At 39.5% G+C, this 13336-nt stretch overlaps 1 protein-coding gene across 1 annotated transcript in view; it reads right to left on the bottom strand.

The window, feature by feature from the left end:
* dpp10 (dipeptidyl peptidase like 10) overlaps positions 1–843 on the bottom strand; it is a 253842-nt gene extending 252999 nt beyond the window's left edge. The window contains exon 1 of the mRNA XM_026143890.1: positions 557–843. Coding sequence (XP_025999675.1) covers positions 557–616 — 60 coding nt within the window. The 5' untranslated portion in view covers positions 617–843. The remainder of the gene's footprint in view (positions 1–556) is intronic.
* Between the last annotated feature and the right edge of the window lie 12493 nt (positions 844–13336).

Genomic DNA, 13336 nt, shown 5'->3' with positions numbered 1-13336 from the left:
CCTTCCAGAAGGTTTAAAATCAATTTGTTTGTCCCGACAACAGGTCGGGATTCGGGATGATCTCCCGGGACCGTGCACAGGTAAAGTTAAGCACCTTCAAAGGCACAAATGTTCACATTTTTTCCTCACCAACCACCTTAAAGTCCGAAGGGATATCCTCTAATTTACTGTCAGCACATACAGACAAAATAAGAACAAGAAGCACCACGTGATATGAATGAAATCTCGCCACTGCGCCAATGTGTGACTCTTCATCCAAGGCATTCAAACTGGACGTCTCTCGTTCAAACCTAGCCACTGGAGTCCTGTTATCTTTCTTTCTTTTATTTCTCAATGTCTCATAAAGGAACATTATTTAATAACTCGATGTTGCTGTAACGGGGATGCTCACGCGTATATCCCCTAACCATCTCCAAAGTGCTGTGCGTCAATGCGCATCCCCGCTCGCCAAACCCGCACTGAAGTTTGGAGCTGTCACGGAGCTCCTGCCGACAAACAGTTCGATAAATCACCAATAAGTTCACCGCGACGAATAAGAATAATCCATACAACTCACCTTGATGGCCTTTGTAGACTGGCATTTCACTTGATGCGATACGGTGGCGGTTTGGTTCATCTTGGGACACAGACACAAACTGTCCTCCTATCCAAGTGAGACAAAACAGCCGAGAAAAGATTCAAAGCAAGCCCTCCTGCAGGTGCAACTCTACAGCCAGGGATGCTCACTGTTTTCGCTCTTTGTTTGCCGTGCGGTGGAAGCGCGCAACCGCATTTGAAGGCACTGTATGTGCCTCGCGCAGCGCGGTATGTAGGTAGGTATGTGCACAAATGACCGGTGGTGGCTGGTGACCAGGGGCGGCTGCAGAAAAATCTGAAAGGGGTGGCGAAGGTGAAAACCTCGGATGTATCACAACATCATTATTACAGAATAATTTACTTCTGTTGGAGGTTTGCCAAAGTGACTTTTTTTTTTAAATCAACAATGTGGCTAAAAACACCACAAAGCAGGCAAGTAATACCCATATACATGCACTGTGCAAATGCACTTAAAATGCCACCATGTAACTGTTTGACAGTGTGTCTGACTGGCAATATTTTATATATTATGTGTTACTCCCAAAAATTAATATTAGTCCATACAGCTCCTTCATCTTTTGGGCTATAAGGCTACTATTTTTCAGCACACATTTTCACAAAGACAGTATTGAGCATGATCTCAGTGAGCAGCTGCACAGCATCTTCTCTGGTGTCATGTAGACAGTCAATAACCATAAGACGTAGAAGGAAAAGGAGGAAGAGGTCTGATATGTTTTCTCTTTTATAGTACCTCTGAAATCATCCTACAACAAAGATACGCAAAAGTATGCAAAAAGGTTCTGAGAAGGAGCAGAATTCTTGCTGAAACACATTATCTTAACCCTGTGAAACAATGCAAAATAATTTTTTGAAACTGGGTGTTTGTTAAACTTTTAAAAAAGTCATTTTATTTTGTTTTTATCAGTTTTGTTACATCAGGGAATTTATATTAATTGTTCAATTTGTTGCTTAAAGGTAGGTTTATTGTGCAATTTGACACTGATGATGTAAAGGTCTCAAAAACTCACAAAAATCAAATATCATACACAGGATTAAATGTCTCCTGTAAACTGCAACTGAGCATCAAAAAATTATGTTATTTTATCTTAAGCTCAGTTTCACTCTACAGCTACAGTTGATTCTTTACAAATGCACCCTGGACGCCTTTAATTTGCCATTAAGTGGGCACAGCAGGCTAAACATAGCAGCTTTATTATATTTTGCCCCAGAGTCAAAAAAACCAGCCAGCATCAGAATGCAACATATGCCCATGTTTGCTATACATCAATTAATTAGCAGTAATCTGATTAAGCATAAACGTGGTCAGGTGCACCATGTAAGCATAATATCCACAAAAATTAATAAACTAAATGGAATTAGATTGTCTCAGTGTGATGTGTAAATCACTGTAGTATATGCTGTCCACACATTTTTAAATAAGTTAACTATTCATTGTACATAATTTTTTTCTTCTGTAGCTCTTATGTCATGATTGCCATATGAGTTTAGTTTAGCAATGTAGCAGCTGTTCTTTCTGTGGCCTCAAACCTTTACGCTTTGACAGTGCACGTTAAAAGCCTACACAGAGAAATAAAACATCATTTGAAAATAACATACATTATTACAACACACATACATACAACGATCCAAACGTCTCAGTATTTTTTTTTTTTTTTATCTGTGATTAAGAGTCAGGGCAAATAGATTTTGTTTTGAAGTTGATTTTTTTTTTTGTTTTATTTTACTCGTTTCTTGTGTTATCTGTTTCTGACACAATTTAGTTCAATTGATTTGTTTTGTGGGTGAAAAAAAAATAATTGTACCCATGTACCGTGTCTGGTCGAACAATCATGTCTGTTTGCACTAAAGTAGACATTTTTGTACAAAATAACTGGCTTTTTGCAACAATAAACACAAGAGTAAACTGTTTGTTTTACAGCTAAACAGTCAAGACATTTATGCATCATTGCAGTTTGTTCTATACCCACAACAAAGGACAACAAATGCTGCTCCATTCAATTATTAGCACTATACCCTAACAGTATAGATATTTCTTTGGCCCATGATACTGCAACATTGTAATTGGTTAAGATGTGTCAATTAATACAACTAGAGATTTCTGTGCCATCACTTTTCTGCCATGTTCTTGTTGGAACATTATTTACTTGAGATAATCCACAAATATTTGCTATATAGGAGCCTATTTTTCATTTGACAGCTCTGTAAATTTCATTAGATATTCAGGTCACCCATAAATTAGAGTTTATTATTAAGATCACACACATGACCTGATCTAATTTTTCACAAATTATATCCAGAAAAAAATATTTGCACTTGTTGTTCTATAACAACAACACACTGATGTTGGTCTCAAGTAGGTAAATGCACTTGCAACCATTTCAATCTCATCTGGTGTCAAATCACCTCTGATCTCAATTGGCTCTTAAATATAAAGTGCAATCCCACCACCATGTGCTTTCCTGTACATTATGAGATCCTGAACCCTTTTGCAATGAATTCTGCATCCTCAAATGTAAAATCAAGATGTATCTGATAGAGATGGCACGATACCACTTTTTTATGTCCGATACCGATACCGATATCATAAATTTGGATATCTGCCGATACCGATATGAATCCGATATAGTGTTTTTTTAATCAACAAAACTGTTTTTTAAAATATCTTGCTCCATTTTGCAAGTCTGCAAGTTCATACTCAAGTTTAAAACAACAACTACACTAAAGCTATTCTGTTATACCTGTATACAAAAAAAATATTTCATAGTTCAGCAATACTGATCAATCTAATAAACTTAGACCTACACCATCCTCCCTATTCTGGTATTTTAAAGAGTACTTAGCGTAAATATTAAGCAACCTAACTAATAGGGTTCCAACTCCCAGCAACAACAAACATAAATAAATAAAAAATAAGGAACCACCCCTCACGCGCCACCTCATGATGCTTAATCGACGTAATCAACCTTAATTTGATGCAGTGTGAAAAAAAATGCACAGAAATCAATTATTTTTCAAGAAATATTAAATAGATTCAACATCTTTCTTCAACAAAATTGCAGACTGCACAGATGGTACCTTCCCAAAGTAAAAAGTACTATAGCTTACTAGGGTATATATATTAGACTTAATAGTCACTATATACAGTAATTGACTTCTATTCATTTTACATCAAATTAAAACTTTGGGTGTCAGATAATTATTTATTAAAAGCTCGACATTTTAAATGAGAATAAGAAAGAAAAGTATGTCTTTGTGCCCCCTTTTCCCTGTTCATGCCCTATCGGCCCCCCTGGCTAAACTTTGCTAGATCCGCCCCTGCACAGTTACCAGCGTCAGCTACATAGAAAAAGATCCTCGAGTAGAAAGTAATATTAAATAAATTCTAACAACAGCTTATCAAGCTTAAACGTTCTGCTGTTGTTCAGCCGCTGGTTTCCTCTTTCTGGTGCAAAGTGGGCCAAAAACAAACAAGAGAGACTCACGACAGAAAAGCCGATCAGCTGATCATTTAAGCAGTTTCACGATTGAAGTAGCAGCCGGAGAGCGAGAGGCAGTCACTTGTTAAGCTTAACGTGGGAATGCTTTACAAACATTCAGAGATGGACTTACACACTTGCTTTACTTCTCTCGGGGATAACTTTGTCGGAGATGAAATGCCAGGTTGCTAGCGAAGCTCCAAATGCTATCCAGACCACCAACAGGTCCGGCATGCCACAGCTGCTCTATCACGTGATGCATACTGCTCCGACTGCTAACGTTCTGAGGTGAGTTACAGCGTGTTGCAAGTTTTGCGAGGTGCTTTCGTGATATTTAATGGATCGGATTACATTTTTTATTTTTCTCCGATATCCGATCCAGTAATTTAGGTCAGTATCGGACCGATACCGATACGTAATATCGGATCGGTCCATCTCTAGTATCTGATATGTATTATGTGACAATAATACTGTATCTCTGGGACTTCATGTAACCTTTCCCTAATAATATTGACATTTGCCATCTTTAGTTATTTTTTTGGTAGTTTAAAACTTAACATGGACTACACTTATAGAAATGTCTTACCTACTGACAAATAAAATTTGGAGCCATCATTAAGATTATTCAATTATTCAATTCACATTCATCAACAATCCTAAGTGCTTATGGCTCTAATTATATTATTCTCTGGTGCATAATTAAATGCAGATAAAGAGCAGTCCTGTGCAGAGCATATATAGTGCATTTATGAAATGGTAGTGATTCTACAACAAGGCTGGAGAGTTACAGGCAGTAATTACATGCCTCGGGTAAAATTTTCCTTGCCTTTGTAATTTAGCTGGTCTTCATTTTGCGCTACAAGATAATGGACGCAAATGGATATCATCATCGGTGTGCTCGTTTCATGTTTGTGGTTTGATTTAATGGCGAATATGATAGAGAAACTTGTCAGACACAATGCTGACCACAAGTCTCACTTTAAAATAATTACACTGCACATGATGGAGATTGATAATGATGAATTTACTGTCATGGTGTATTACACTGTTAATGTACTTTTGTGTGTGTGGGGGGGGGGGGGGGGGCTGTCCTATTTTTCCCTTGTAAAGTTATTTGCTTTCACTGTCAGAGTCTGTCGTTATAATTGCCTGTGGTTTCTGCTGCAATCCTCAGTTTTCTCCTTCTTTATGTTATTGAATGCTGTTTCTTATTTTCTGCCCAACATATAGAATACCTCACACATATAGAGCATATGTGTGAGTTATTCTTCACCTTTCTTCATTCTGCTTCCTGTTTTATTTTACAGTTTTTCTGTTTCACATTGTGGAATATTGGCTGAAATTCAGACAGATGGATAGGTGTGTATTCTGATGAGATAGACAGAGATATAAAAAAAAAAATTTACAATTCCGCATGAAACCAAAAAGATGCTCTCATATTGAAATATGAACATTTCCAGAGGAAAAATGTTTAGCCCACAGCTTCATTTTTAGAATATACGACTGAGACTGTAGAGAAAGGAAGTTCTCTGTTACATTAGAAGCTCTGTAACTGTTTTGATTGAGTTCACCTGTGCCATATTATCCCTGTGTTGTACTAGTGTATTTAATTTTAGTGTTTTTTATCCCGGCTGCAACCTCCAGGGCTGAAAAATGAAGCAAATATAGAAGCGTAATTCCACAACTGGCCTCTTGAGGCTGCCTCCAAAACTGAGTGAATCTTTGTAGACTCCCATGCTAAAATCTCCAACTTTAAAGCAGAAGATACTTGGAGCTGATTCCTGTTCCCAAGGGTCGCTACAGCAGACGGATTCGCACATTTGTTTTGGCATAGATTTTACGCCAGATTCCTTTCTTCATAACACTCTTATTTATCCGGGCTTGGGACCAACATTAGGAATATACTAGCTGTGCCCTCCCTAGGATGGGTTTGTGTCTCCTCCCAGAACTAAACTAGGTGAAGTAATATACATATTTAGACACAGCTTCTATGGAAAGTTTCCTTCTTCATGGCTTACTTTCACAACTAATCCTCCTCAATAAATGGTTAGGGGTGTTAAGATGAACTGGAGACATGGCTGTTTGTCATACACAATGCACAGACTCACATGAACACAGATTGCTAACCAAGTTTTTAGCATTAGCTAATAAGTTACCACCCAACAACCATTTGCCTCATTCTCTGTTAGTTATTTTGGTTTTAAAAATGGGGCGATTGTGGCTCAAGAGTTGGCAGTTCGTCTTGTAATCGGAAGGTTGCCGGTTTGAGCCCCGGCTACGACAATCTCGGTCGTTGTGTCCTTGGGCAAAACACTTCACCCATTGCCTACTGGTGGTGGTCAGAGGGCCCGGTGGCGCCAGTGTCCGGCAGCCTCACCTCTGTCAGTGCGCCCCAGGGTGCCTGTGGCTACAATGTAGCTTGACATCACCAGTGTGTGAATGTGTGTGTGAATGGGTGGATAACTGAATGCGTAAAGTGCTTTGGGGTCCTTAGGGACTAGTAAAGCGTTATACAAATACAGGCCATTTACCATTTAAAAAATGCACAGCCCAAAAACCAAAGCATGACCTAATTGTTGCCATGTCCATCTTTTGTATACAGCTATGATATGGCATCCTCAGCCTTTGTGACATTCACCAGGGCTCTAGTCCCTTGCTTTCCTCGGTCTCCTTTGTTACTTTCTCCTTTTGGCTCTCTTCTTGGATTTCTTTGCTTTTCTGTCTTGGACTCCCCTGCTTTCCCGAACAATGCCTTTTGTTATGTTACAGTTTTATCTCTGTGCCAGTCCATCTCCATTTGTTCACACTTGAGTCCACTTTGTTTATTTGCAAATGTGACAAATAGAGATGAAAAGTGAAAGCTAAACCTTAATTGCTGTACTCTTGGCTAGAACTCCCATGCCCAGCATTAATTGTTCCCCCAAAGCATTTTCCTTGATATCTGAGAAGTGTAATGTCATTTTTACACTTGTGAAATGAGAAATAGGATGTCTTAGTACTTTTTCATACAAGCTATTACAATGGCACACCTTAGGAACAGTAGTCAGAATCCACCCAATTTCACTGCACCTAATTCACTATTCTTGACAGTTTGTGCATCAATAATGGAATTTAACATTGAAAAATACCTTAATCATGGTTGGTAGGGATATAGGGACACAATCTTATTACACTACAGAGGAAAACTCTCAGTTACAGGGAAAGGCTCTGATATGAGGTGATTTTGCTGGCAGGGGAAAAATGTTTCTTCATGACACAGTGAGTAAATGTGTCTGCGGTGGCCTTCAGAAGCTGATAAATAACATGTAGGCAGCTCTCTGGTGTTGTGGCGTTTCAGCTTTGCTTCTTTGTCTTAGGGGGGAAAAAAGCATGTCTTTCATCCTTTTTTTCCTTTCTATTTTTCTCTTTGTCTCATTCTGTCCTCCCCATGTCTCCCTGGGTCCTGGTTTGCAGATAGCTATGGCTGAGCATGTTGAGATATTGAGAGACCTTCTGAATCAAAGGACTAGGGGGTTAAATGAACAATTGTAGCACATCTGCTTCCCATCATGCACTGTTATCTAGAGGGTTCATTAGAGGAATGTTGTATACCAGACCTGCCTGTTGCATCTCGACTGGGTCTTCGCCTTACAAGCGAGGCTGCATTTCAATCAGAAGACAAACTGCAGCAGTGTATTAATGCCAGGAATAACATCATACTTAAGGAAGCCTTTAAAGTTTTGATACAAACTGGAGGCTTAGTGGGAATACTTGAGGCAGGTGATCATTTGCAACAAAGATAATTTGCCCCATGCAGCCAGGTGTAAATTACTAATGGTGGGTGAATGTACATGTTCAGACTCTGGTAATTAGTACAGATGTGTATTGGCAGATGAATTAATGGGCTGCACCGTGAGTTCAGGATAAATGTGTGGGGTTGGTTTCATGCAAGGGTGGGATGCACACTTTCATTATGCTAACAGCTTCAGGTTGCTTTTAATCTGTCATGCCTGAATAGGTGATGAGGGTGTGTGTTGATGTGTAGGGTCACATGCAGGGGTGTGCGTTTATCTTGTAGTTACGCATGTATCTGCGGGTAATTTTTTCACACATGCAGCGAAGCCCTGAACCTTTCCAGACAACACCTGATGGGGGGTTAATGTGAGGACACAGATGTCAGAGGCAGTTTGATTGAACATTAGCCAGTCTTTAACCTGCCACCTCCAAGTGCAAAGTCTGTGTGATGTGCAACAACCACAGCTTGTATTCCAGCGTATTCACAACTGGCAGGCCAATGTGTGCTGCTTCCTTCAGGCTCCCACAGCTATACCAAACTGAACATACATATGATAGTGCAAAATGGGGTTTTGTTGATGGACGATGATGTCAAGGATATTGTTTTCCATTAACCTAATAACTTCTTAACATTCACCAGGTCGCCAGTTAACCACTTAGGCCTTTTTTTTACCACTTGCTAAATAAGTCTTACTGACCATTCAGAGCTTGAACTATCTTCCAAGCGCCAAAAAATCACATTACACGTTTATGTTGATTGGACTTGTTTGAACTATATCACTATTTCTGGGTGTTGAAATTAATCATGCCACTAAATTAGCATCTTTATGCTTGGATAATAGAAAATATATAGATATCCTCACCATTGCTGGTGCAAAAAAACGAAACATATCGGACTGAGATCACTCTTCAGTAACTAATATTTCCTCCTAGGGTGGCTATAAGGGTAGCGCTACAGGTGATATGCCTTACAGCATGCATGCATGGAGTAGTTCTTTCATTGACTTCCAGGTTTTGTTCCGTTATCACAAAGCCCCATTGAGTTTACAGTGCTCAATGCACAGAGAGGGGTGGATGGGGCTAATAGATTCCTGGTACCTGCAGGCGAAACTGGATTCACCCAACTCAGTGAATGGGTGAATGCCTTCTCTTCGCACTGACTGTGCTGAGCATTAAAGTGATTACCGGGAGCTTTGCATTACATAAAAGAGAAACATGCAAAAGCTGGTGCTAATGGACACAACCTACATATGTGGAGCTTTTCATCCCTTTAGCTACCAAATATTTGAAAGCTATACACATGTAACTAGCGATTTACTAAGCTTCTTTGGAGCACTGTTGGTTAGAAAAAAGGTTTCATGAATGAAAAATAAACACACACACACACACATACAATGTTCAAGGAAAAAAATGCATTTACGGCTGGGGACATTTCATTGAACTTTAGCTAGTGTGAAAGATATTATAGCAATTTGCAGAATGTTTCTCGGTTTCAACACAAAAATAAAGAAAACGATTTCTATTTCTGCAAAATGATGCAAAAAGTATTTATATTTCTGAACTTCTGACCTGAATACTGATCCTTCTGTTTGTCCTCATGGAACTCCTTTTTGTCTCATTGTTTCCTTGCTTTTTATTTCCTAGCCTCAGCGTTCCTAGCCCCTTTGGGGGAAATATCCAGCTTGGTTTTTGTGTTTCCATGGATATGAAAAACCTGTAGCCTAGAGCATGGCTATATAGCTGTGAAAACACAGAAACCTTGAATGCTGAATTACCCAAGCCTGAGTGTTTATTCTTCTCTCTAACAAACATCTTGAACTTTGAGCTGATCTTTGCGAGGATCACAACATGAGCACATTTGCACTGCAGATATGACCCATTTGATATGTAAAAATAATACTTAAAGTCATGCATATGCATTGTGATCAGCATTAAAGTTTAATGAGTCATTTGTGCAAAGAGTCATAAAAAAACACCCAAAATGCTGTGGTGTGAATCATCACGCATGACCAAAATCCTGCGATCACTAATAAGAAAGGTTAACCTACTCTGGTGTGTGTGTAGATGTGTGAAAGCTCTATTTATGAGCGCGGTGGGCAATCCGTGTGATTAATCATTTGCTTTGGAGGAAAACTGGACTCACCAAAATTCAAACATGCCCAAAGGATTTGATTGAAGAGACTAATTGTCTTTTAGAGGAATTAATTAACTGCTCGTTCATTGGGGACCGGATCACACATACAACGTAGGGGATTTGGTTTTGCTTCAGTAAGATGACATCAGTTACGAGGCCTTGGAGAAACATTCTCTTTGAAGCCGCTCTCTCGCAGAGGATGGGACGGAATCAATTCTGTTCTATTTGCTTTGAAGGGGAAATAGCTTCCTCATCTCGCCGAGTCCATCACAGCTCAGTGGGACACAAAGACTTGTCCCTCTTTACTCTTTGTTGTGAAACCAAAAGCTGGCAATTTGCATTTTTTAAGCTGGCTTAACAATGTCTGATTACCTGACTTTTTTTGAACATGCAGAGACTAAATGAAAAGCAAACCCTTTCATCTAACTCTACACTCTGATTACAGGCAGTCACGATACCCCCCAAACCATGTCAAGACTGTGCTTAAGGTCAAGGCGTACAGTATCCTGCATAATCGCAGCATCCCTGGGATGTTTGTTGCACGGCATACACTGTCCATTACATATTTTGGCACATATATATGTCCTGAGATACATTTTTAGCGTTGCATTTCACATCTCCTCATTCTCGTACCCTCTCTGACCTTTTCCTTCCAGTTTTTCAAGACGTTATAATGAGGATGGGGCCTAGTGGAGGCAGTTGTCCTCACCCTGATTTCATGGGTCACCGTTTCTGGGGTTTGCCTGCCTTGCCCATGCAATGGAGTCCAAATGAGATTTTTAAGCCATTTCTACCTTCTGTTGCATTCAGCTGAGTTGCCTGCATGAAAAGTGTGGCTGGGAAAGTGAATTACCTGTCCAAATCTTCATGGCCGCTGAGTTGTTACCCTGCGGACGGGAGCTTGACAAAAAGGGACCATTAGGCGCTGATACCGACACACATGTTTTATGCTAAATTTATGATGAAGCTGGCAGCCTACCTGTCATACAGGGGAAACAAGACCATGAAATGAGAATGTAGTTTCAGCTCTTTCATCTACCTGTTTGCTCAGAAGAAACAGATTACAGATGGTGAGGAAAATATTAGGTGGCAAACAAAAAACAAACAACATCCATTACATTACATTAATGACCCGCAGCCAAACAGATTAAACTTAAACAAACAAAATTGAAAGAAAGATAACAAGATAACAGCAGCCAGATGAAAAGAGCTAATATGGAGGCCAATGAAGGGAAATATAATGATTTGCTGAATAAGCAAATTTTAAAAGTCAGCTGATTGTTACATCAGAGCTTGCTTAGTGGTTTTCTTTTCTTCTTAGTCAGATATTTTTATCTTTACACAGAAGCTCCTACCAGCTTCTGTGTGGCTCTATAGTATAGTGATTTATGTATTTCCTTGGCAAGCAAAATGTTGCTGGTTCAATTCCAGCCAGAGACAAAAACCCCCTTTGGGATATTTTGTGTGAAACTGCCAAATCAAACATGTGGAGCTATCTATTATGGTAGCTTTTATATCTGCTGCCAGAATCTAACAGTCTTACCCTTCTGTATTAAATATATGCCATAGATACATCATAGCCCTTCTAAAACCCTGTGATGTGACCTGACATACATGTCCCCAGAAATGTAACTAGACTTCATCATCAATACAGTGCACACAGGTATAAATCCTGACATGTAGCTACTGCATAACCTGCATATCTCAGCATTTGTAGATTTAAGTTAGAATAATCAGTTAAGCATTAGCCAGTCTGCTCCAGTTATGGCTGTAGCTAAACATTATATCATGAAATCTGCTTTTTGTTTATATAGCAACATAAGGCTTCACATAATCTACTTAGCTAACAAACTAGCTAGGTGGTGTTGAAATGTGAAATGACACTAGTGACACTAGCTAACATGAAGAGATTACCTTAAACCAAAGACCAAGCAACTTACAGCACTAACTGGACATTGCAGGTTAGTAATGTTAAGTCCTATTTCTAGTTAGGTCCATATGTATTCGAACAGTGACACAATTTGTGCAATTTTTAGTCTGTACGCCAACACAGTAGGGTTTAAATCAAAACAACAGGATCTTTTTGGACCTCATACTCCAGATGTTTTATCTACGTAATCGGTAATGACATCACGAGCGTACAGGCCTTAGCTGGCTGTGAAGTTGCATGTCCAGAAATTCTTTTGACCCACTGAAAATGGGCAGCTCTTCTTAAAAAAATCCTGTAAATAGTTGCTTAAATGCTTTTATTAAACTCTTTAATTTAAAGCTGAAAGTGTGCACTTCAGTGATATCTTAATTGAACTCCACTGTGATGGTAAAAAAAAAGAGACAAGCTACAGAAATTGCATCATTGCCCAAATATGGTTGGGTGCAACTGTAAACACACCATTTATCCAGGAGAAACCACAGCAACAAGCAGCATATGCATAAATAGCAATGACACTGTTACTGAACAGCACACAGTATTAAAAATACAAGATATTTCAAGAGGCAGCAGCTGCCCAAGATAGAGTGTGTCTGTGAGTACCTGCGCGCTCACCTGTGTGAACACTTGTGTGTACACCTGTGTGCGTGAGAAAGCTTGTGTTCATAAGGTTTCTCCATGTAATTGTCTAATAGTGCATGTGGGGAGTAACAGCTCTTTTTTTCAGGGAACACAAGGAGGTTGATCAACTACTAAGCTGCTCCTACTAATTCCTACAGCTGTTCTAACTTTTTTGGATTACTTACAACCCCCTCTGTCTGCATAAAAGCAGTGTTGGAACACATTGTGGTACCATATCCATGTGAGAATCAGTGGAACAGTATTGTACTGCAGAAATTAGTGTGTTGCTACAAAAATCCAAGAAAAAGGCAATTAAGACTGGAAGAGAGGCAGAGTTTCCCATAACACTTAAAATGTATGTTTTTCCTACAGAGAAATGGCAAAGAAAGTCAGTGTGTCAGTGAGTACAGTTCCTTCACCATCAAACGGCGCACAGAAACTGGGGCAAACTCTGACAGTAGGTCTGGCAGACCTGAAACCAAAACTGAGAGGTTTCTGAGAGTTAACAACTTGCATGATAGGTGGTTCACAGGACAACGGCGTAGCTAAATAGTGTTCGTAGTAAGCAAGTCTGAGTTTCAACTGTGACTTTGAGCTGCAGGTTTGACAGATGAGTTGCCGCAAGGAAGGTCATTGCTAAGACATCAGAATAAGACAAAGAACCTTCTGCCTATGACAGAAGTACTTCAGGAAAAAAAGACAAGATGGTAAGCTTGAAAACATGGAGTGGCCAGACTTAAACCCCATTGAGCTGGTTTGGGATGAACTGGACAGAAGAGTGAAAGCAAACCTACAAGTGCCACACAT

The sequence above is a fragment of the Astatotilapia calliptera genome, chromosome 16 (assembly GCF_900246225.1).
Source record: "Astatotilapia calliptera chromosome 16, fAstCal1.2, whole genome shotgun sequence".
NCBI lineage: Eukaryota > Metazoa > Chordata > Actinopteri > Cichliformes > Cichlidae > Astatotilapia > Astatotilapia calliptera.
The sequence above is the reverse complement of the archived record's forward strand: the minus strand, read 5'-3'. Positions and strand labels throughout refer to the sequence as shown.